We start from the raw sequence: 20,499 nt of genomic DNA on the forward strand, positions 1-20,499 counted from the left end.
GGAAAATTATGATAGTTACCATTATAATTCGAAACAGACACAATAAAGTGATTTTCCTGGGGATAGCTTCAGGGATCCATCGCTTCCGCTGGACTGGATGACGGAATCCCTAAGGAGGAATTCCCACCTCCCCCTCCCTTACCAACTGTCAGACTCCAACCGTTCTTCTCCTGTGTAATCGGCCTTACGACATTTCCCAGACGCCAGTATTTGATCTCCAGGAGAAACAATGCGGTAACGATCGGGGAAAACTGAACCAGCGTCTAAACTTTGGCACCGGGAGATAGCGGACAGGGAAGATTTCACGAGAACCCTGGTGGCCAGAAGGGCTGTGGGAGAGGTGGTTGGATGATCCCAAAGGCCCCAGACCCTAGATGGTGGGGGATCTACTGCGCATCTGGTGCACGGTTCAGCTTCTTTCAGCACCTGGGAACAGCACCCTCACCGCCGGTTAGTCCACGCTAGGCTTTGGACTACATTTCCCAGACGGCTTTGCTCTGGGCTGCCGTCCTTTATTAGGGCGTGTCTGGGAAAAGAAGCCGCGGTCGGCCAGCACGCTGGGACTTCTCGCTCCGCTCCTGCATCTGCAGCTTCCTTCCCGGCGAGATGATTGGGGTCCTGCTCCTGCTCTTCCTTCTCCCCCTTCTGCTGTACATCGCTGCACCCCAAATCAGGTCTGTGGAAATGTATTGCCCTCTCGTGAGAAGTCTTCAGGGGGACATTAATTTTTACCGAAGCTCTGTTCTTCAAAAGAAGGAAAAGGAAAGCTCCCTGGAGGGCTCCAGGGGAGGGCTCCAAGTAGGCGGAGGCTTGGGATTTGGGTTGGTCGGCGTAGGTCCAGATGTCGTGGATGTGGGGAGGGTGAGACTAGGAGACCCCAGGCCCTGAGAAGAGGCTGTAGTCCCGGGTTCCCTGCTTTGTTTCTCCTGGCCCTTTTTTCCGTCTAAGCAGCCCCTGCTTCTAGCTCCAGGGAACCCCGAGTGCGAGGCTACTTCAAACACTTAAGTTTACAGCTTTGGGTGTTCGGACCCTAAAATGGGATGTAACCCTCAAGACTGTTTTTCCCTTAGCTCTAGCTCCCTAAAACAGCCCCGTCTAGCTTCTTGCTTCCATCCTTTGAAGTGCACGGGAGCGATTCGACTTTTTGCTTCTGAAACTGTCTGTAGATGGGAATCGTGACATCTGCAGCCGCAGCCCCATTGCTCGCTCTGTTGTTGCTGTTAGATTCACTCTTTCTCTGGAAAGATGTTGCAAAGGAGAGAAATGAAAGGGTTGCATCATGAACCTTATCCAGAGTTCGGAGCAGGAGCATCCGGGGGATCTGTCATGCCCCTGGGTTTAGGGGTGGGGCGAAGAGGGTGAGGATAGTGGGCTCTTGACCAGGTGACACACCAGCCAATGGCTGGCTTAGTGCCCCAGAGAATCAGCAGCGAGTTGTACAACAGGCAGCCTGCTGATTGGTTCTGGGTAAGTCACCAGTAGTGACGGTGGACCAGTGACTGAAGAGACACACTCCTTCCTCCGGGTGGAGGAGGCAAGTTAGGTCGGGGTGTTGAAGGCTCGCTAGATCACACTCAACAATTTGTTAACTGTATTCACCTCTTCTTTCCTCCTTCCCCGCCTCCCTCGTGCCACTATTCCAGTTGTATTTTCCCTCCCCTCTGAACACCCAGCGCTTCCACTAGAAGTGGAAGGCACACATGGGTGCCCATAATCAGATGAAAATGCGGCTTTTTATCTCTTTGCACCACAAGATCTTTTTATCCACATAGAATCTCAATGAAAAGTTGAACCTGAACTGAAAATAGTGCTCATACCTCAGCAAGATTTTTCTAAGGAAGATTTTACTCCAAGGGTCGTATCCCCAACCACCTAGTTAGGTCGTGGGGGCTAGGCCAGAGCTGGATTTTCATAGTTGATTGTGTCTTTTATTTCTGCTGGTCAAGGAGAAGGAAGAGCTGAGCAGAGGTCCTGGTATGTTGTTGCTCCTGGAGCTAAAGCTGAAGGGATGTGGGAAACAGCAGGGTGGCTTGTTCTCTGAGGAGAAAGGTAGTGGTTGGTGGGCACCAGGAGTTAGTTTGCTTCCTTATTGGCCCATGTGCACTAAGCCAGTAGCTTTAGTAGCTAGGAGTATGTACCTTGCAATTCCAAGTTCAATGAAAATGGGAGAAATGCTCTTTAAAAGTGCATCTCCTGGGCCGGCCCCGTGGCTTAGCGGTTGGGTTCGTGCGCTCCGCTGCTGGCGGCCCGGGTTCGGATCCCAGGCGCGCACTGACGCACCGCTTCTCCAGCCATGCTGAGGCCGCGTCCCACATACAGCAACTAGAAGGATGTGCACCTATGACATACAACTATCTACTGGGGCTTTAGGGGGAAAATAAATAAAATCTTTAAAAAAAAAAAAGTGCATCTCCTGGTCAACAGATTCTTTTAAATTGATTCCCAAGATTTGCAAGGAAAAGAACAATCTGAGGCCTACTAATACCTGTTTGTGCATTCATTCCTTTGGAAAAACAGGATAGTATAGTGCTTAGGAACAAGGACTCTAATTAATTAAACCAGGACTTGAATCCCTTTTTACTTATTTACGTCTTTTCTTTGTTACTGAACCAGGTTTGTTTTTGCCTGTCGCCCAGAAAGCCAATCACCGAAAGAATGAAATTGCAGCAGGGAGAGGGTTTTAATAACAAGGCAGCCAAGTGAGGAAGTGAAATAAGTCCCAAATCCGCCGACTCAAAAATGGGGACTCAGGGATATTTATGGGGTCGGGGGCAAGGTGGTCTGATGTGTGGGGATAGATGATTGGTGGTAAGGAGAAGTAAGGTAACTGATGATCTGCGCGAGTGTAGTCAGACTTCATGCCTCTTTGTAGGACGCATCTTCACAAAATGGTGGTATTAGCATATCCTGAGGGTGGAGTCTTTAGCCTATTGACATCTAAAATGTCACTTATCGGGCACCTGGGCAGGCCCAGTTGATGGGTTGGTGGTCTCAACCACCCTGAACTGGACAAGGGGGTCCTAATTCCTGAAAAACAGCTCAAACATCTCTTACCATGGTGACCCAGGTGCCAGGGCGATGTTGTCTATAGGAACCTAGTGGGAGTCAGATAGTATATTGCCTGAGCAGCACAGTTAACAGTGGGTGGGTGAACAGCTAAAAGCTATAATTAGTTTTTGGTTTTTTTCCCTTTTTCTCCCCAAAGCCCCAGTAGTTGTATGTCATAGTTGCACATCCTTCTAGTTGCTGTATGTGGGATGCGGCCTCAGCATGGCCAGAGAAGCGGTGCGTCGGTGCGTGCCTGGGATCCGAACCCAGGCTGCCAGTAGCAGAGCGCATACGCTTAACCGCTAAGCCAAGGGCCGGCCCCTAAAGCTATAATTAGTAATTGCAAAAAAAACTTTAGTTACTAGCTGCCTAATCATCAATGGCTAACTGTTTACTGGTTTCATCTTTGTCTTGTTTTTAATTGTGTCTGTGGTTTTTTTTGTATTTTTTTGTCCCAAGTTGACAAGCTTTCATGATTTTAACTTTTCATGTTGGATTAACTATTTATCAAGGCCATAAAGTGCCAGTTATGGACAGATTGACATAAATAGACCAGCTCTTTCTTCTTCTTGGCTGAGTCTTGTGATTTCCTAAGCCTATGGAAGAGCTCAGGCGGGGCCAGGAGCCTGGCTAATCAAATATTCATCCAGTTCTTGTACTGCAGGGAGCAGCTCTAAGGTTTTCCCTTGTAGTAGAATCACTTTTGTCCTTAAGCAGGAGCAGAAAACTCTTGAGCAAGAAAATCTTGTACAAGAGCAGAAAACTTTTGTTTTCTTTCCTTCAACCTTCCTTAAATCTTTAAAAGGATAGCAGTAGAAGGAACCAAAGCAAACCTCAGCCTTGGGATCTGAAGACGCAGGGGGTTGCAGGAACCTCTGGCTGAGACAAAGAGAATGAAGAACTGATGAGCTCTCCTTGTCTGCAGGAAAATGCTGTCCACTGGGGTGTGTACATCAACCATCCAGCTTCCCGGGAAGGTAGCTGTGGTCACTGGAGCCAACACGGGCATTGGGAAGGAGACAGCCAAAGAGCTGGCTCAAAGAGGCAAGTACACATGCTTCTAATTCCCTCCTGCTGTTGTCATTTTACCCCTCACAGTGATGACCGTTCTCATTATTTCCTTCCAATCTTGGAATTCAAGAACATTCTAAGTGCCCCACTGATTTGCTGGTCTGTACCTCGTACAATGCTCTGCATATAATAGACACTTAATGAATATTATTGATTTATTTTTCTTTCCTGATTTGCTCATTAGATATCTCTGTTGTGAAGTAGGGATAAAATTCTTTTTTTTTTTTTTATAATTTTATTTATTTATTTTTCCCCCCAAAGCCCCAGTAGATAGTTTTATGTCATAGCTGCACATTCTTCTAGTTGCTGTATGTGAGACGTGGCCTCAGCGTGGCCGGAGAAGCGGTGCGTCAGTGCGCGCCCGGGATCGATCCCGGGCCGCCAGCAGCGGAGCGTACGCACTTAACCGCTAAGCCACGGGGCCAGCCCTAAAATTCTTTTTTTAAAAAAAAAACAGTAGAAGAGGCTGGCCCGGTGGGGTAGTGGTTAAGTTTGTGCGCTCCGGTTTGGCAGCCCAGAGTTGGTGGGTTCGGATCCTGGGCACGGACCTACACACCACTCCTCAAGCCATGCTGTGGTGGCATCCCATATACAAAATGGAAGAAGATTGGAACAGATGTTAGCTCAGGGACAATCTTCCTCACCAAAAAACAAAAAACAGTGGAAGATAACATTCAACATCAATATTAGGTCTATAATGCCCACTCAAAAACAGCTGACAGTTTGTCTCTTTTATATGTTGGCTGACAGGAGCCCGTGTATATTTAGCTTGCCGGGATGTGCAAAAGGGCGAACTGGTGGCCAGAGAGATCCAGACCGTGACAGGGAACCAACAGGTGTTGGTGAGGAAACTGGATTTGGCTGATACTAAATCTATTCGAGCCTTTGCTAAGGACTTCTTAGCAGGTAAGTGTAGAACCAGAGATTGTTGTAGGTCTTGCAATCAACATGGCAGACTTAACCTAAAAGGAAAAGATCCCACTCCCTCTCTAATACATAGAAATACTAGATAAAATATAACCCAAAACTTTTGATTCATAGCTGAACACATTAGTAACAAAGGGACATACTCAAGAGGCAGAAACAAAAAGTGAATTCAAAAAGTCATAGCAGTCTGTAAGAACTAAAGCCAGAAATCTCACGGGAGTATCAGAACTCAATGTAGACTTTAGGGTCTGGGGTCTAAATACCCATACAGGGATAGGAGATGAGGCCTCAGGCCCTTGAGAGCTGGGGAGCTGTATCTGAGGCTCCACATAAGGTTGAGATTCACAAAAGGCCATCTGGTCCATGGTATAGGGGCTTAAAAAAACCCAGGCCACCAGCTCAGGGCCATGAAAAAGAAGTTTATCATCTCCTTAGGACATGGATGGATCATCTGCAAGAAATGAGAACCTCAAGCTGGCATCGTCTATGGGGGGAATTCATTCACACCACCAAATGGTGCAAGAATCTTGAGCTGAGAAATTAACATCAACCCCTATAGTATCACATGAAAAGCAAATCCAAGAACACTCTGTAAGCATATCCCCTCATAACCCAGGGATCTAGGCCTCCTAAGGAAAACAGCTTCCACTGATATGAGCTCATAGTCAGAAATTACAAACTACATGAGAAAATAAACCCTGAGAGAAAGTTGGCAGATGCAAGAAAGAGGTAACACTAGTATTTCTTTTGGGGCCTGTCTCCCAGTGGCAGAGGTGCATACAGAACATCCTCTCTTCTCGTGCTTTGGAATCTTCCCATTCAGCTTGGGAAGTCTTTTTACTGGAAGAGATGGATAGAACACTTCCCAGGAGCAGTGAGTAAGTAGCTCCTGAATTGGAAAGGTTGGAAAGGCCGTTTGGTAGGATAAGATGGAATTTTGCCCTGTTGTGAAAGTATGTAGGATTCAACTAAAGTCTTGCAATGAAAAACAGTACAAAAAAAAGTATGAAGGGAAAACAGGAAAGATGGAAGTCCTGCATCCACATTTTCAAAGCCTGGGCGTGAGGCAGATTTCTAAGATGTAACAGCTGTTGCTGGCCACTCCCACACTGTGTCTCCTCTTCCCTGCAGAGGAAAAGCATCTCCACATTTTGGTCAACAATGCGGGAGTGATGATGTGTCCCTACTCCAAGACAGCGGACGGCTTTGAGATGCACATGGGAGTCAACCACTTGGGTAAGGAATCTGGCCTCATCATGAAGCTAGAGGGAACCTAAAGTTCTCCTTGGAAACTTAGGGGTCAGATTGAGTCTTCTTTGTTGTGTGATTGGACCTCTGGGCCATAATAGACCATAAGTAGATAATGAATAGAATGGTCCTGCCTGAAAGGTGAGGAATAAACCTAAAGCCCGCCTGAGGCTCCACCCACTTTTTAATCTGTGCTCCAGATTCTGTGTTTTTTTTTTAGATTCAATTTACCTTGAGGCATTTTTGAACGGCCTGTTTGGATTGGGGGCTGTGTTGCTTTCTTTGTAGTGGTCCTTGTGGCCAGCATCAGACAGAGGCTGTGTGCTCTTTAAGAGTGATATTAATCAAAATTGGAATAGATGGGACTGCACATACTCCAGACCTACTTCATAGAAAGATGTCTCATGTCTTTGGCTGTTCCTCATTCCCTCAGCGCTCACTGAATTGTTCTGTCGTTGATAATGAATTAATGAGGCCAAAAGTCTTATTCCTGCATTCTCTGCCTCCCACAGCTGAGCCCTGCCACGACGACTCTCTTCACCCTTGCGTTGGTCCTGAACCCTGTTAATCCTAGTTTTTCTCCTAGGTCACTTCCTCCTGACCCATCTGCTAATAGAGAAGCTGAAGGAATCTGCCCCATCAAGGGTAGTGAATGTGTCTTCCTTAGCACATCACCTGGGAAGGATCCATTTCCATAACCTGCAGGGTGAGAAATTCTACAGTGCAGGTCTGGCCTATTGTCACAGGAAATTAGCCAACATTCTCTTCACTCGGGAGCTGGCCCGGAGGCTAAAAGGTAAGCTTAGAAGAAATGAATATGGAGACATGAGTCAGTGGGAAGTAGCTAAAATCCACAGGAATAGAGCCTCTCCCCTGGACCGGACCTTCTTCTATGACTATAATTGGGTATAGTTTTCATAAGCAGCCCACAACTGAATATTGGAGGTGACTGGCAGGAGACGGTGAGATTCTGACTTTGAGTGTGAAGGCTTGGCTTTACCACTTACTGGCTGTGTGACCTATAGCACATTACTTAACTTTTCAAGACTTATTTCCTCATATGTAAAATAGGACTACTTCACAGGTTATTGTCCTAGTTCATTCAGGCCTCATGAGCAAGTCATGGTTTTATACTCATAGTGAGACTAGGTAGGAGGGAGTGACCTGAACTGGCACTAGATACAACTAGATATAACAGGTGCTTGGACTATGGTGGGGACGGTCTCCCTAACAGCAAAGGGTCAAATAGCGGGAAATGTATCCTTGAGGAGGGGAGTCTCCAGTCACAAATAAACAGAGGTCTTAGCACTGTGTACTCTGGATTTCCAATAAAGACAAAGGAAATCCAAGGCGGACAATTGGAGTTGCTTAGGAGTTGAGGCAGGCAGAATTCAGGCTCAAGGAATCAGACACAGGAGCCCTGTTGTTGGAACAGAATCATCAAACCACATGGACAGCTGTGAGATGGGGAAGAAGGAAGCTGGTGGTCAGCTCAGTTCCTATGCCCAGTCTGTGCCTAGGGCTTGACATCCTTTATCAGCTCAGGATGGATCAGGGTAACTGGATGGTGAGAACTACCCAACGGGTTGGTCAGGGAGCTAGGGGGGCCTGGAGGTGGAGAGATGGGCCCAGCTGTGAGGCCCAGATAAAAGCAGAGGATACACGAGTGAGGAAGCCTGATAGATGTGAGGATTAGGTGGGAAATAGCTGTGGTGCAATGAAAGGAACCTGGGCATGACAGAAGAGTCATTCATTCACCCTTTCAACTGACATGTATTCAGTGCTTTTCTGTGCCCTGGGTAAGGGGCTTGGGGATAGAGTGGTCACAAAACAGGTACTGTCTCTTCCTTGATTTGGTTTACATCCAATGGAGGAAAGAGACAATTAACAAGTAGTTATGCAACTTTCACATGTAAAATCAGTCTGCTAATGTGTGAATAATTCTCGTTGTAAAAAGTTCAAATAGAGGCCGGCTGGGTGGCATAGCAGTTAAAAGCTCACGCTCCGCTTTGGCGGCCCGGGGTTCACAGGTTTGGATCCCGAGCATGCACTGACGCACTGATTGTCAAGCCATGCTGTGGTGGCATCCCATGTAAAGTAGAGGAAGATGGGCACAGATGTTAGCCCAGGGCCAATCTTCCTCAGCAAAAAGAGGAGGATTGGCAACGGATGTTAGCTCAGGGCTGATCTTCCTCACACACACGCAAAAAAGTTCAAATAATGTGGAAGTATGTAGAGTTAAAGGTGAAAAACCCCCTTCACTTCTTCCCCCCTCTCCACCTCCTACTTTTCTCCCCTCAAGAAGTCACCATCAGCAACTTGATATGACCCTCTGCTGTCCTTTTCTTATGCATTTACATATGTACATATCTTACATTAGGGACTGAAATTCCAACACAGTGTCCTGGAGATCTTTCCATGTAGTACATAGCGATTCACCCCACTCCTTTTGTTGGTTGCATTGTATTTCATAATACAGATGTGCCTTAGTTTATTTATCCATTTCCTTAACAACATCTAGATTGTTTCCTTTTTGTTGTTGTTTAATTATAATTGTGATAAATGCTAGAAAGGGGAAGTACAAGGACCTCTAATGGATTTGAGAGGGGATCTTATTCAGTCCGAGGGATCAGGGAAGATCCTGAGAACTTTTCTGAGAAAGCGAGTTGCAAGCTGAGCCCTTGCACGATGATTAGAAATTAAATGGGTTACACTGTGGGTGGGGTGAGGCAGCTGAGGAATGTTCCAGGCAGAAGGAAGAGAATGAACAAAGGTCTGGGCTCAGTTTGAGAAACAGAAGGCTATTATGTTAGAATGTAGAAAGTAAGAAGAATTGAGGTCTGAGCTGAAATTGGCGGGGTATAGGTGAAATCTTTAAAGGCCACAGTAAGGATTTTAGTGTTTATTCTAAGAGCAATGGCAAAGCTTTAAAATGAAAGCCTTTTTTTAATGGAGGCAGGAGTGGATGCAGCAGGCGATTTCTGTGGTCAAGGTGAGAAATGAGGGTAACTTGGACTAGGGTGGTGGAGATGGAGGGTAGTAGACATTCCTGAGAGGTATTTAGGATGGGAAAACCACAGGGCTTGTTAATTGGATATGCAAGGTGAGGTGGGGAATCTTTAAGAATTGCTCCCACGTGCCTGCTTATACTCCCTGGTTGGGAGTATAGGAAACACTGCAAGAACCAGGTTTGGCCTTAAAAGCATGAAGTCAGTTTTGGACCTCTGAGTCTGCATTACTATGGGTCATTTAGAGTAGATGTCAAGGGGGCGGCCCAGTGGCATAGTGGTTGGGTTTGTGCGCTCCACTTGGGTGGCCCGGGGTTCGTGGGTTTGGATCCTGGGTGCAGAGCTACACACCACTCATCAAGCCATGCTGTGGTGGCGTCCCACATACAAAATAGAGGAAGATTGGCACAGATGTTGCTCAGCAACAATCTTCCTCAAGCAAAAAGAGGAAAATTGGCAACAGATGTTAGCCCAGGGCCTATCTTCCTCACCAAAAAAAAAAAAAAAAAGAATAGCCATCAAATTGAAAGTAATACAGGTCTCCAGTCCTTTTTCTGCAGTTTTGAAATCCGAAAAGGCCTGAAAACTCATGTTTTTCATAAGCTTAACACCAAAACTGATTTGGCAGCAAAACCTCACCTGTACTAGAAGAATAGGTAGTAGTATATCTAAAGTATTACCTTTACAAAATCAGAAAAAAACTTGTAAACATATCTGGCCCCAAGGTTTCTGGTAAAGAACTGGGGAACTGAAATAGCACATGCATAAGTGTCATTTAGCACTTCCCATGCACCAGACACTATTCTAAGCTCTTTTACGTATGAACTCAGTTAATCCTCAGAACAACCCTGTGAGGTGCAAGTATTATGATTATCCCCATTTTACAGATGAGGAAACTGAGTCACAACAGTAGGAGCTTGCCCAAGGTCACACAGCTAATGAGTGGTAGAGCTGGGATTTGAAACTGGGCAGTCTGACTACAAAGTCCATGCCCTTCATGACCACATTATACTGTGTCTCATAGTCAGCCAAGAGTTCAAAGGAGTGGTTTGGACCATAGATAAAAATGTGAATGCTATAAAGTTATAGAGAGGGAGTTTAGTGAGCCCTGAGAACTCCAACATTTAAAGTTTGGGTAGAGGGGCCGGCCCGGTGGCGTAAGCGGTTAAGTGCGCGCGCTCTGCTGCGGTGGCCCGGGGTTCACCGGTTCAGATCCCGGGCGCACACTGACGCACCGCAAACCATGCTGTGGCGGCATCCCACATAAAGTAGAGGAGGATGGGCATGGATGTTAGCCCAGGGCCAATCTTCCTCAGCAAAAAGAGGAGGATTGGCACTGGATGTTAGCTCAGGGCTAATCTTCCTCACACACAAAAAAAACAAGAAGAGAGTGGTCAAAAATGTTAAGTGCTGCTAAGAGGTCAGGTCCTGGCTCTGCTGCTTCCTAACAATTAACAGCCTCTCTGAGCCTTAATCTTAATCTGTGAAATGGAGGTATGAATTACTGTGAGGAGTGCTTTGATACCACCGTGGGAAGGAAGTCCATATGGGGTCAATGATTAATCACATCCTCTGCACTCTTTGGCCATTCAGCAACATCACCTCCTGTCTTCTCCTCTCTGTATGGCACCCCCATCAGGCTCTGGCGTTACGACATATTCTGTACACCCCGGCACAGTCGACTCTGAATTGGTTCGGCACTCATCTGTCATGAGATGGATATGGTGGCTTTTCTCCTTTTTCATCAAGACTCCTCAGCAGGGAGCCCAGACCAGCCTATACTGTGCATTAACAGAAGGTCTTGAGATTCTAAGTGGGAATCATTTCAGGTATGAATGTATCTATTTTTGAAGATGGAATTTTATTGCCCAAAGGAAATAATTTGCATTTGTCTGGTATGCCATACCCTTTTTAAAAAGTACATTGCTGAGGCCAGCGCTGTGGCACAGTGGTTAAATGCGCGCACTCTGCTGCAGCTACCCAGGGATTGCAGGTTCAGATCCTGGGCGCGCACCCACGTACTGCTTGCTAAGCCATGCTGTGGCGGCATCCTGTATAAAGTAGAGGAGGATGGGCACGGATGTTAGCCCAGGGCCAGTCTTCCTCAAGAAAAAAGGGGAGGATTGGCATTGGATGTTAGCTCAGGGCTAGTCCTCCTCACAAAAAAAAAAAAAAAAAAATACGTTGTCCAACACAGCTTTTGTCTTTTGACTCTAGGGTTTTTATCTTTTAATAGGGGACTCTGGCCCATTCACATTTTTTTGTGGTAACTGCTAGATTTTATTCATGCCATCTTTTATACTGATGATTATGCTTTCTAGCTGTTTCTTTTCTTCCTACATTTTTTTATGTTAGTCCAGTTGTCTTTCTTCCTTTTTGGACTCCTAGTTCTATTTTTTTACATTAAAAAGATTTTGAGGAGCTGGCCCCATGGCCGAGTGGTTAAAGCTCCACACGCTCTGCTTTGGCAGCCTGGGTTCGCGGGTTTGGATCCTGGGCGCAGACCTACACCACTCATCAAGCCATGCTGTGGCGGTGACCCACGTAAAGACTAGAGGAAGGTTGGCACAGATGTTAGCTCAGGGCGAATCTTCCTCAAGCAAAAGAAAAAGATTTAGAATCATATTTCTCTATTGCCTTCAGGACTGAAATAGTATCAATAGACTTCCTTCTCGAATACATGAAGACTTTTAAAACTATATATTGTAGAGAATTTTAAGTTTACACAGGAATAGACAAAATAGCATGTTGAGTCCTCATATACCCATAATCCAGCCTCAACAACCATTAACTCATGGCCAGTCCTGCCTCACCCCTATTCACTATGCTTTCCCATATTTTTCTCATTCCATATTATTTTGAAGCAAATCACAGATATCACATAAGATCAAAAATTTAACATGATTTTACCTCCACCTTCAAGATTTTGTGGAAATAACATGAAATTTTAGAGAAAGAGCTGTAATAAATTAAGATTGCAACGAAAGATAGACAGTCAGATCATGAAAGGCTGTAATGCCAGACTTAGAGAGGAGCCACAGAAGTTGTTTCAATAGAAAGAGACATAATCTGGTCTGAGCTTTAGAAGAACATCCTTGGTGACTTTGTTTAATGAATGAATAAATACCCCAAGTGAGAGAGCATGAGTTCCTGATTTAGGATAATGACAATTGGAATGAAAAGAATGGTTAAGTGAGAGAGGCCCTGAAGAGGCAGAATTTTTACCACTTGATGACCAGTTGAGTGAGGGGTTTGGGGAGAATTTGGTGACCAGGGTTCAAGCCTGAGTTATTGGGAGATTGATGGTGACATTAACTGAGACAACAGACATGGAAAAATAATGTGTATAACTTAGGGTCTTTGATTCCAAAGCAGCAGAAATGGACTCTGGCTAACTTATGCAAGAAGGAAATTTATGAAAATATGAGGGCACTCGTAGGTCAAAAGGGAAGACTGAAGAGGCGGGCTTAGAACAGTCAGAGTGGCCAGTTGGCTGGCTGGGGCAGTGCTGCTGGAGCGAGTGAACACCAGCTGTCTTCAGTCTGTTTTGTTGCTCACCAGCCACTCTGCAGGGAGGAAGCATTGGATCTCCCTCCTCCCCACGATCTCTGCTTTTCATCCCCTCACCCCTACTCCCTTGGCTAGAGGAGGACAGGCAGGCACTTGATTAATGGGTTCTTCAAATTATATCCGAAGGGAAGAGGTACTTCCACAGAAAGAAATCAGGTTGCTATTGCCAAAAGAATGTGGAATGGATGTTCAACCAAAGAGTAACAATTGCCCACTATGTAATACACCTGGCTCTGTACATGTTGAGTGTGTCATCCATAAGACATGTGAGTAGAAATGTATAGGAGATGGTTGGAAATGTGGGTCTTGAGTTCCGGAAGATAGATTATTTAGTTTTGTATGCTGGAGTGATTTTCCAAGAGTGACTGGATTCTTCTTCCTTGGAGATTTTAGAAAAGAAATGCCCTTTACCGGCCTGCTGGCGTAGTGATTAATTTTCGTGCTCTGCTTTGGCGGCCTGGGGTTCACGGGTTCGGGTCCCAGGGGCGGACCTACACACCGCTCATGAAGCCATGCTGTGGCGCGTCCCACATACAAAATAGAGGAAGATTGGCACAGATGTTAGCTCAGGGACAGTCTTCCTCAACCAAAAAGAGGAAGATTGGCAACAGATGTTAGCTCGGGGCCAATCTTCCTCAGCAAAAAAAAAAAGAGAGAGAGAGAGAGGGAAAGAACCGTTTCTTGGTTTTGACTGAGTGGTTTAAAGAAAGTCAGCCTCAAATCTATGATTATTAAATTGACTTTTGAAAAGCCTTTCCAGTGCCATGGATTCTCAGTTTTAAGCATTTTGAAGATCCAGCAACAGCCATGTAGACCACTATCAAGAAATGAAAGTAAAAAAAAAGTCTGTCTTGGGGCTGGCCAGGTGGCGTAGCAGTTGAGTGCATGCATTCTGCTTCTGTGGCCTGGGGTTCGCAGGTTTGGAACCCCGGGCGTGCACCAATGCACCGCTCGTCAAGCCATGCTGTGGCGGCGTCCCGTATAAAGTAGAGGAAGATGGGCATGGATGTTAGCCCAGGGCCAGGCTTCCTCAGCAAAAAGAGGAGGATTGGCATCAGATGTTAGCTCAGGGCTGATCTTCCTCACACACACAAAAAATAATAATAAGTCTGTCTTGATTGAAGCCTTAGCACGTGCGCTGGTTGTTCTTTCTGCCTGACCACTAATCTACTTTTTCTCTCTATGGATTTGTCTGTACTGGACGTTTCATATGCATGGAATCATATATATGTGGCCTTTTGTGACTGGCTTCTTTCACTTAGCACGTCCTGAAGGTTCATCCATGCCAAAGCATGTTTCAGTACTTCATTCCTTTTTATTGTCAAAAAATATCTCATTTTATGGATATACCACATTTATTTATCCATTCTTCAGTCGATGGGCATTTGGATTGTTTCCACTTTTTGGTTTTTTGAATGATGCTGCTATGAACTTTCATGTACAAATTTTGTATGGACATTTCTCTTGACTATGTACCTAGAAGTGGAATTCCACTGGACTATGAGTCATATGTTAACTTTATATTTAATTGTTGAGGAACAACCAGACTGTTTTCCAAAGTGGCTACACCATTTTACATTGTTACAAGCAGTATATCAGGGTTCCAATTTCTCTACATCCTTGCTAACACTTGTTATCATCTGTCCTTTTGATTTTAGCTATCCTAGTATCAAGTAGTATCTCATTGCAGTTGTTATTTGCATTTTCCTGCTAATGATGTTGAGCATCTTTTCATGTGCTTATTGTCCATTTGTATATCTTTGTTGGAGAAATGTCTATTCAAATCCTTTGCCCATTTTTTTTTTTATAATTTTATTTATTTATTTATTTTTTCCCCCAAAGCCCCAGTAGATAGTTGTATGTCATAGCTGCATATCCTTCTAGTTGCTGTATGTGGGACGCGGCCTCAGCATGGCCGGAGAAGCGGTACATCGGTGCACGCCTGGGATCCGAACCCGGGCTGCCAGCGGCTGAGCGCGCGCACTTAACCGCTAAGCCACGGGGCCGGCCCCTTTGCCCATTTTTAAATTGGATTATTGTCTTTTTATTGTTTAGTTGTAATAGTTCTTTATATAGTCTAGACACAAGTCTCTTATCAGATAGATGATTTGCAAATATTTTCTCCCATTCTATTGGTTTGTCTTTTCACTTTCTTCATGGTATCCTTTAAAGCATAAAAATTTTTAATTTTGATGAAGTCTAATTTATCAATTTTTTTCTTTTGCCACTTGTGCTTTTGGTGCCATAGCTAAGAAACCATTGCCTAACCCAAGGTCAAAAAGATATATTACTGTTTTCTTCTAACAGTTTTATAGTTTGAGCATTATTTTTAGGTCTATCATCCATTTTTGCTAATTTTTGTATATGGTATGATGTAGGGGTCCAACTTCATTCTTTTGCATGTGGATATCCAATTGTCCAAGAACGCTTTGTTGAAAAGATTATTCTTTCCCCCATTGAATTGTCTTAGTAGCTATATTAGTCCAGCTCGGGCTGCCATAACAGAATACTACAGTCTGGGTGGCTTAAAGAACAGAAATTTATTTTCTCACAGTGCTGGAGGCTGGAAGTTCAAGATCAAGGTGCCAGCAAGGTTGGTTTCTGGTGATGCCTCTCTTCCTGTCTTGCAGACAGCTGCCTTCTTGCTGTGTCCTCCTGTGGCCTTTCCTCTGTGCACGTACACTCCTGGTGTCTCCTCCTCTTACTATAAGGACACTAGTCCTATTGGATTAGGGCCCCACCCTAGGACCTCATTTAACCTGAAATACCTCCTTAAAGGCCCTATCTCCAAATATAGTCACATTGGGGGTTAGAGCTTCAGCATATGGATTTTGGGGGACACAAATCAGTCCATAATAGTAGCATTATCAAAAAACAATTGACCATAAATGTAAGTGTTTACTTCTGTACTTTTAATTCCGTTTATTCATTTATATGTCCATACTTATGCCAGTACCACACTGTCTTGATTACTGTGTCTTTGTAGAAAGTTTTGAAATTGGTCAGACAATCTTTTACCCCTACTGATTAATACCTACCAAAATCCCACTGGAAATATCAGCCTGTGACTGTGCCGATGCCATAACCATACTTAAAGCTTTTACTGTAGTATTTGAATAATTTTTACAGCACGTCATAGCTTACAAGGCACTTTCATGTCCATTGTGTCATTCGCTCTTCACCATAAACCTACGAAGAGTGTAAGGCATAGTGCAGTGGAGGCTGAAGAAGCTTACAGAGGCCAACTCATTTCCAGAGAGTCATACAGAGCCTTTTGGTTCTCACTGATGGTCTTTTCACTCAGAAATGGTATGTTGTGCTGGTTGTGCTGGTGAGTTGCCTTAAATAGAAGTACTAAACTTATAAGGCTTGTTTTTTAAATACAAAGGTATCTTTAAGTGGTTTTTCTCAAACTTTTGTATGTTTATGAACAATCTGGAGAACTCGTTGCAAATAGATTCCTGGGCCCCAACTGCAGAGATTCTGATTCAGCAGGTCTGGGGTGGGGCCTGAGAACTGGCATTTCTAACAAGTTCCCAGATGATGCTCCTGCTGCTGGTCCACAGCCTGCACTTTGAGTAGCACTGTCTTAATAGACATGGTATTAGGAGTTTGCTTCATGTGGTTATTTCAGATGTACCAGCTCTCCTTTTCACCTTCAGAATTTGCTTGGAATGTCCAGGAAGCAGTTTTCTTGAAATAGTATAGTTTTTAAAATTGCTTCTCACATGATTTCAAAGATTGTGATCTATTTATTCAGTCATTTAGAGAAAAAAAAAGCCAGGTCCGGCCCCGTGGCGTAGCAGCTAAGTGCGCGCGCTGTGCTGCTGGCGGCCCGGGTTTGGATCCCGGGCGCACACCAATGCACCATTTGTCAGGCCATGCTGTGGCGGCCTCCCATATAAAGTGGAGGATGATGGGCACAGATATTAGCTCAGGGCCAGTCTTTCTCAGCAAAAAAGAGGAGAATTGGCATGGATGTTAGCTCAGGGCTCATCTTCCTCACCAAAAAAAAAACCCCTTAATTGAATACCTACTGTGTACCAAATGCAGAGAATACAAAAAGGAGTAAAAGAATTATCCTTGAGAAAATTTTCTGTGCGATGCAGAGTTGGAATACCTCTCCTGCATGTAATGGGGTCTAAAAATAATTAGAATTATAGCAATGAAGAGAAGGTGTATGAAATACCTGGTACCTTATTGTTACCATTTCTTCTCTGCTCTCATCTTTTCCTTCTTTTGTTGTTTATGAAGCTGGGTTTACTTTTTATTCAAGTTTTAAAATAGTTATAACTTCAGGTAGACCAGAAATAAGTAGCTTTTTTTTTTTTTTTTTTTACCACTCCAAGCATCTGTGACCAATGTAAATAGCAAGATCTCAGCCACATGACACTATACAAGGTCCTCTAGAATGGACCCCAGAAACCTATTTGAACAAGATGGTCAAACACAGGTGTCAGGCTGGCACTGATATTATAGTTAAATATATACATACAAAGGAGAATATAAAGACTAAATGATATGCATTATATATCAAACAAAGCATTGTGATCAGAGGTGGTCTAGTGAGATCTAAAATGGTAATTACATTTTCTCTGGAGTAAAGATTGGAGAATGAAGAGAGAGGACAAACACTGGCCCTGTGAAGCACCTAAAGGTCATGTCATCCCTGGGTCATTTTTCTGTCTTATTCCTTATCCCAGGCAGAGAGCAGACTTCTCAACCCTGTGCTTTAAGCCTCTCTCTTTCCCTTCCAGTGAGTGCAATGTGGCATGGGTCTCTGCCAAGGCTCGTAATGAGACAATAGCAAGGCGGCTATGGGACGTCAGCTGTGACCTGCTGGGCATCACTAGGGATTGACAGGTGGTGGCAGTTGGACCCAAGAGCAGCGTGCAGCAGACTACTCAGTACTCCCTGCCAGAATGTTTCTCCTTCAGGATGGCCAAAACCTTGAGCACAAAGAGAGAAAACCTTCCAGCCTTTCCTGCTTGATGTCTGATGAAAGTCCAGGGTACACTGCCAGATTCATCTAAACACCTTGCATTTGTCCAGGTTTACTTTGCTACTGTTACTACCAGAGTTACTAAAGATATCATAGGGTAAGTACACCCTCATATGACCTGAAAGCTCATATTCTCCTTCTGAAATCTACTACCTAGGAGAACTTAAGCTATGGCAGGGCTGCTTTATGGCAAATTGAACTAGTTTCTACCCTCCCTGTTCACAATGTAGTTCTTCCCAACCAACCAACCTTCACTTCAAGAGAGCCACACTGCAGCCTCAGCTGAACTCCAGGAGTCACAGTGGCTTGGCCCAAGAGCAGGGCTTGCCCCTCACCTCTTAAGAAAACCATCATGATGCCAACATCTAGATTCTTTCAGGAAACTCTTAACTGAATCTGGATTGTGACATGGCTTTATCTCTGTCCACCTAGAACCAGTGCTGTTAAGACACTTTCCCATGCCTAGACCACAGAAGAGCTACCTTTTCTAAGAAGTTTGTGGGGTTTTGGGGGAAGGCAGAAATAAAAATCTATTTAAATTGTCATTTTCCTGCTGTTCCTCAGGCCAGCAAGGGGCTAATGAAAGGAGCAGTATGGGAAGCTGGGCCACCTACTTCAGTTACTGACCCCAGACCCGTGGAGGCCTCCTCCTTCATGCTTTAGCTTCTCTTAGAAAACCAGAAGAAAGGAAAGGCTATCTGGTGATTGTCACTGCGTATATCTTTCTGTATTTATGCAGTTGGGAGTATTTTCACAAAATTCAAAACAGCCACCAGGGAACAGTATTAAACTGGACCCTAGTGCAGGTAAATGATAGCGATGGAGCAAACCAGTGTCATCTAGACTTGGATACAAATGGATAGAGCTGCAAAGGGAAGCAGACTCTGTGCATGCTGGTAACTAACCCACCAAGAAGCACATGGGTAGCAGGGAAGAAGTTCAAGAAAGAGAAGAATCCTGGAAGATAATGCATGCATTGAAGGGCTTAGTTAAGGATTAAAAAGAGAAACCCCAGCTACAGATGGTAATATCCAGCTATAGAAGAACTGAGGATGAGCACTTGAGTTAGTAAGACTGACAAGGTACTATCTTAACAAGCACCAGTCAGCCAATGTGGCAGAGAATAACCCCAAACAAACAAAAATAAAACAAAAAAACCCAATTCTTTAGTCAGTAAAATTATCTTAAGGACTGATATTGGTAATTACAGTCAATTTACTAATCTTTCAGGGCATTTCATTATCTTAATAAGATTAAAATGTCTATTTTCTAAAAGTCTACATCATATTTGGAGAACTTTTATCAAAAGTAATGCTGTCAAAGGATGTCTGAGGAATTGGTAATGTGCCCATCACTTGTTGGGAGTATGGTTTTCTAATACAAGTTTGTGATTTTGTTGAACTGACAATTATATGTTCACTTTGGTGGGGAAAAGAGTTATAGGATCATAGTCTTTGTGTATTTGTAAATTAATAATCTTTTGTTGAACTTGTTTTGACCATTAAATTATATATTTAGAAATGGTTATTTTATGGAAAAATTTGCTAATAGTGCAGTAGAATAACTGAATTAATATTTTACCTGATTTATATAGAACTGTCAATGATAAATAAACATTTTTTGATTATCATGTTTTTATTTACCAGAATAAAAACTGTAAGAATTAAACATAAGCTTAATTAGAGTCAACAGAAGAAAACAATTAATTATAGTCAAAAGAAGAAAACATTTTTCATTATTACAGTTACGCAGTTATTTCTCATTCTGAGGATAATTTGTCCCAGAGTCCAGCCACAGTATAGTCTCAATTCAAATACCATTAATTTTGGTTGTGTGATTTGATTATTCATTCACCCATTTTCTACTTATCTTGTAAGGTCACTTTTTCCATCCCAGGCTATTTATTCTCTCTCCGTTTTGTACCTGCCCCTTCTATAACACAATGCTATGGGACATATCACAATACACTGCCACTAACAACCTCAGATTCTGCTGTCTCTCTATGCTCAATAAATATTAGGAGCTCAACAAAAGTTTGTTGAATCAATAGTCAATGAACTCAGTCTAATAAAAATAAGGATCCAGGAGATATAAATCACAAAATCATTTCCCCCTGAGCAGTCGTGTCTTTTAATATGTGTGGGCAGTTTTAAGTATTCCGTTGCCAAGCAAACATTTCTGAACCGGTTCCATAGGCAAAACATGAGGAATTTCCTGCCACTTGAACCATGAAAACGTGGAGTGCAGGTAAGGACTTTGTAACTGTTAACACTACAACTTGCGGAAAGAGACCTGACGAAGGGGTCCGCCTTGCTCACCACATTATATTATATATTATTCTTCACTAACACATGCCCAGACCCCTGCACAATGACTACGCTGAACATTAACAAACACCTGCTGCGTGAACAAATGCACCAGGCGAGCCCGGCCGCTAGAGGCTGAGGGCGTATTTTGGGGGTCACACTGCCCGGCGACCACTTCTGAAAGCATGTGACCCTGGTCACTTGACCTCCCCAGTAAAAGTGCTTCACCGCTCGAGGGCAGGCGGGAACCCGGCCCGGCTATCTTTCCAGGGCTGAAAGCTAACATTAGTCAGGACGTGAACCGAGGAAGTCAGGGTGG

General features: G+C 44.1%; 1 protein-coding gene across 2 annotated transcripts; it reads left to right on the forward strand.

Annotated features, from left to right (window-relative positions):
• Positions 1-527: 527 nt before the first annotated feature.
• Positions 528-19,501, forward strand: RDH11 (retinol dehydrogenase 11). 2 transcript variants are annotated; one of them, XM_087448338.1, is made up of 8 exons: positions 528-674; positions 3,974-4,092; positions 4,870-5,025; positions 6,178-6,282; positions 6,881-7,090; positions 10,942-11,131; positions 15,427-15,465; positions 17,630-19,501. In XM_087448338.1, exons 1-8 carry the CDS (start codon positions 607-609, stop codon positions 17,730-17,732), a joined length of 990 nt encoding a protein of 329 aa, XP_087304464.1. In that variant the 5' UTR covers positions 528-606; the 3' UTR covers positions 17,733-19,501. The 2 variants fall into 2 exon arrangements, with proteins under 2 accessions (XP_087304464.1, XP_004426325.2); XM_004426268.3 differs by lacking the exon at positions 15,427-15,465.
• Positions 19,502-20,499: the final 998 nt, after the last annotated feature.

The sequence above is a fragment of the Ceratotherium simum genome, chromosome 24 (genome assembly GCF_057802395.1).
Source record: "Ceratotherium simum simum isolate JZ-2026a chromosome 24, ASM5780239v1, whole genome shotgun sequence".
Classification (NCBI taxonomy): domain Eukaryota; kingdom Metazoa; phylum Chordata; class Mammalia; order Perissodactyla; family Rhinocerotidae; genus Ceratotherium; species Ceratotherium simum.

What these genes read in the sequence shown, in the direction of transcription:
- RDH11 (XM_087448338.1), top strand. Translation starts at nt 607, where the DNA reads ATGATTGGGGTCCTGCTCCTGCTCTTCCTTCTCCCCCTTCTGCTGTAC. An exon ending in TGCTAAGGACTTCTTAGCAG is followed by an intron (nt 5,026 to 6,177) that starts GTAAGTGTAGAA and finishes TCTTCCCTGCAG; the next exon opens with AGGAAAAGCATCTCCACATT. An exon ending in CTAAGTGGGAATCATTTCAG is followed by an intron (nt 11,132 to 15,426) that starts GTATGAATGTAT and finishes ATTTTCTCACAG; the next exon opens with TGCTGGAGGCTGGAAGTTCA.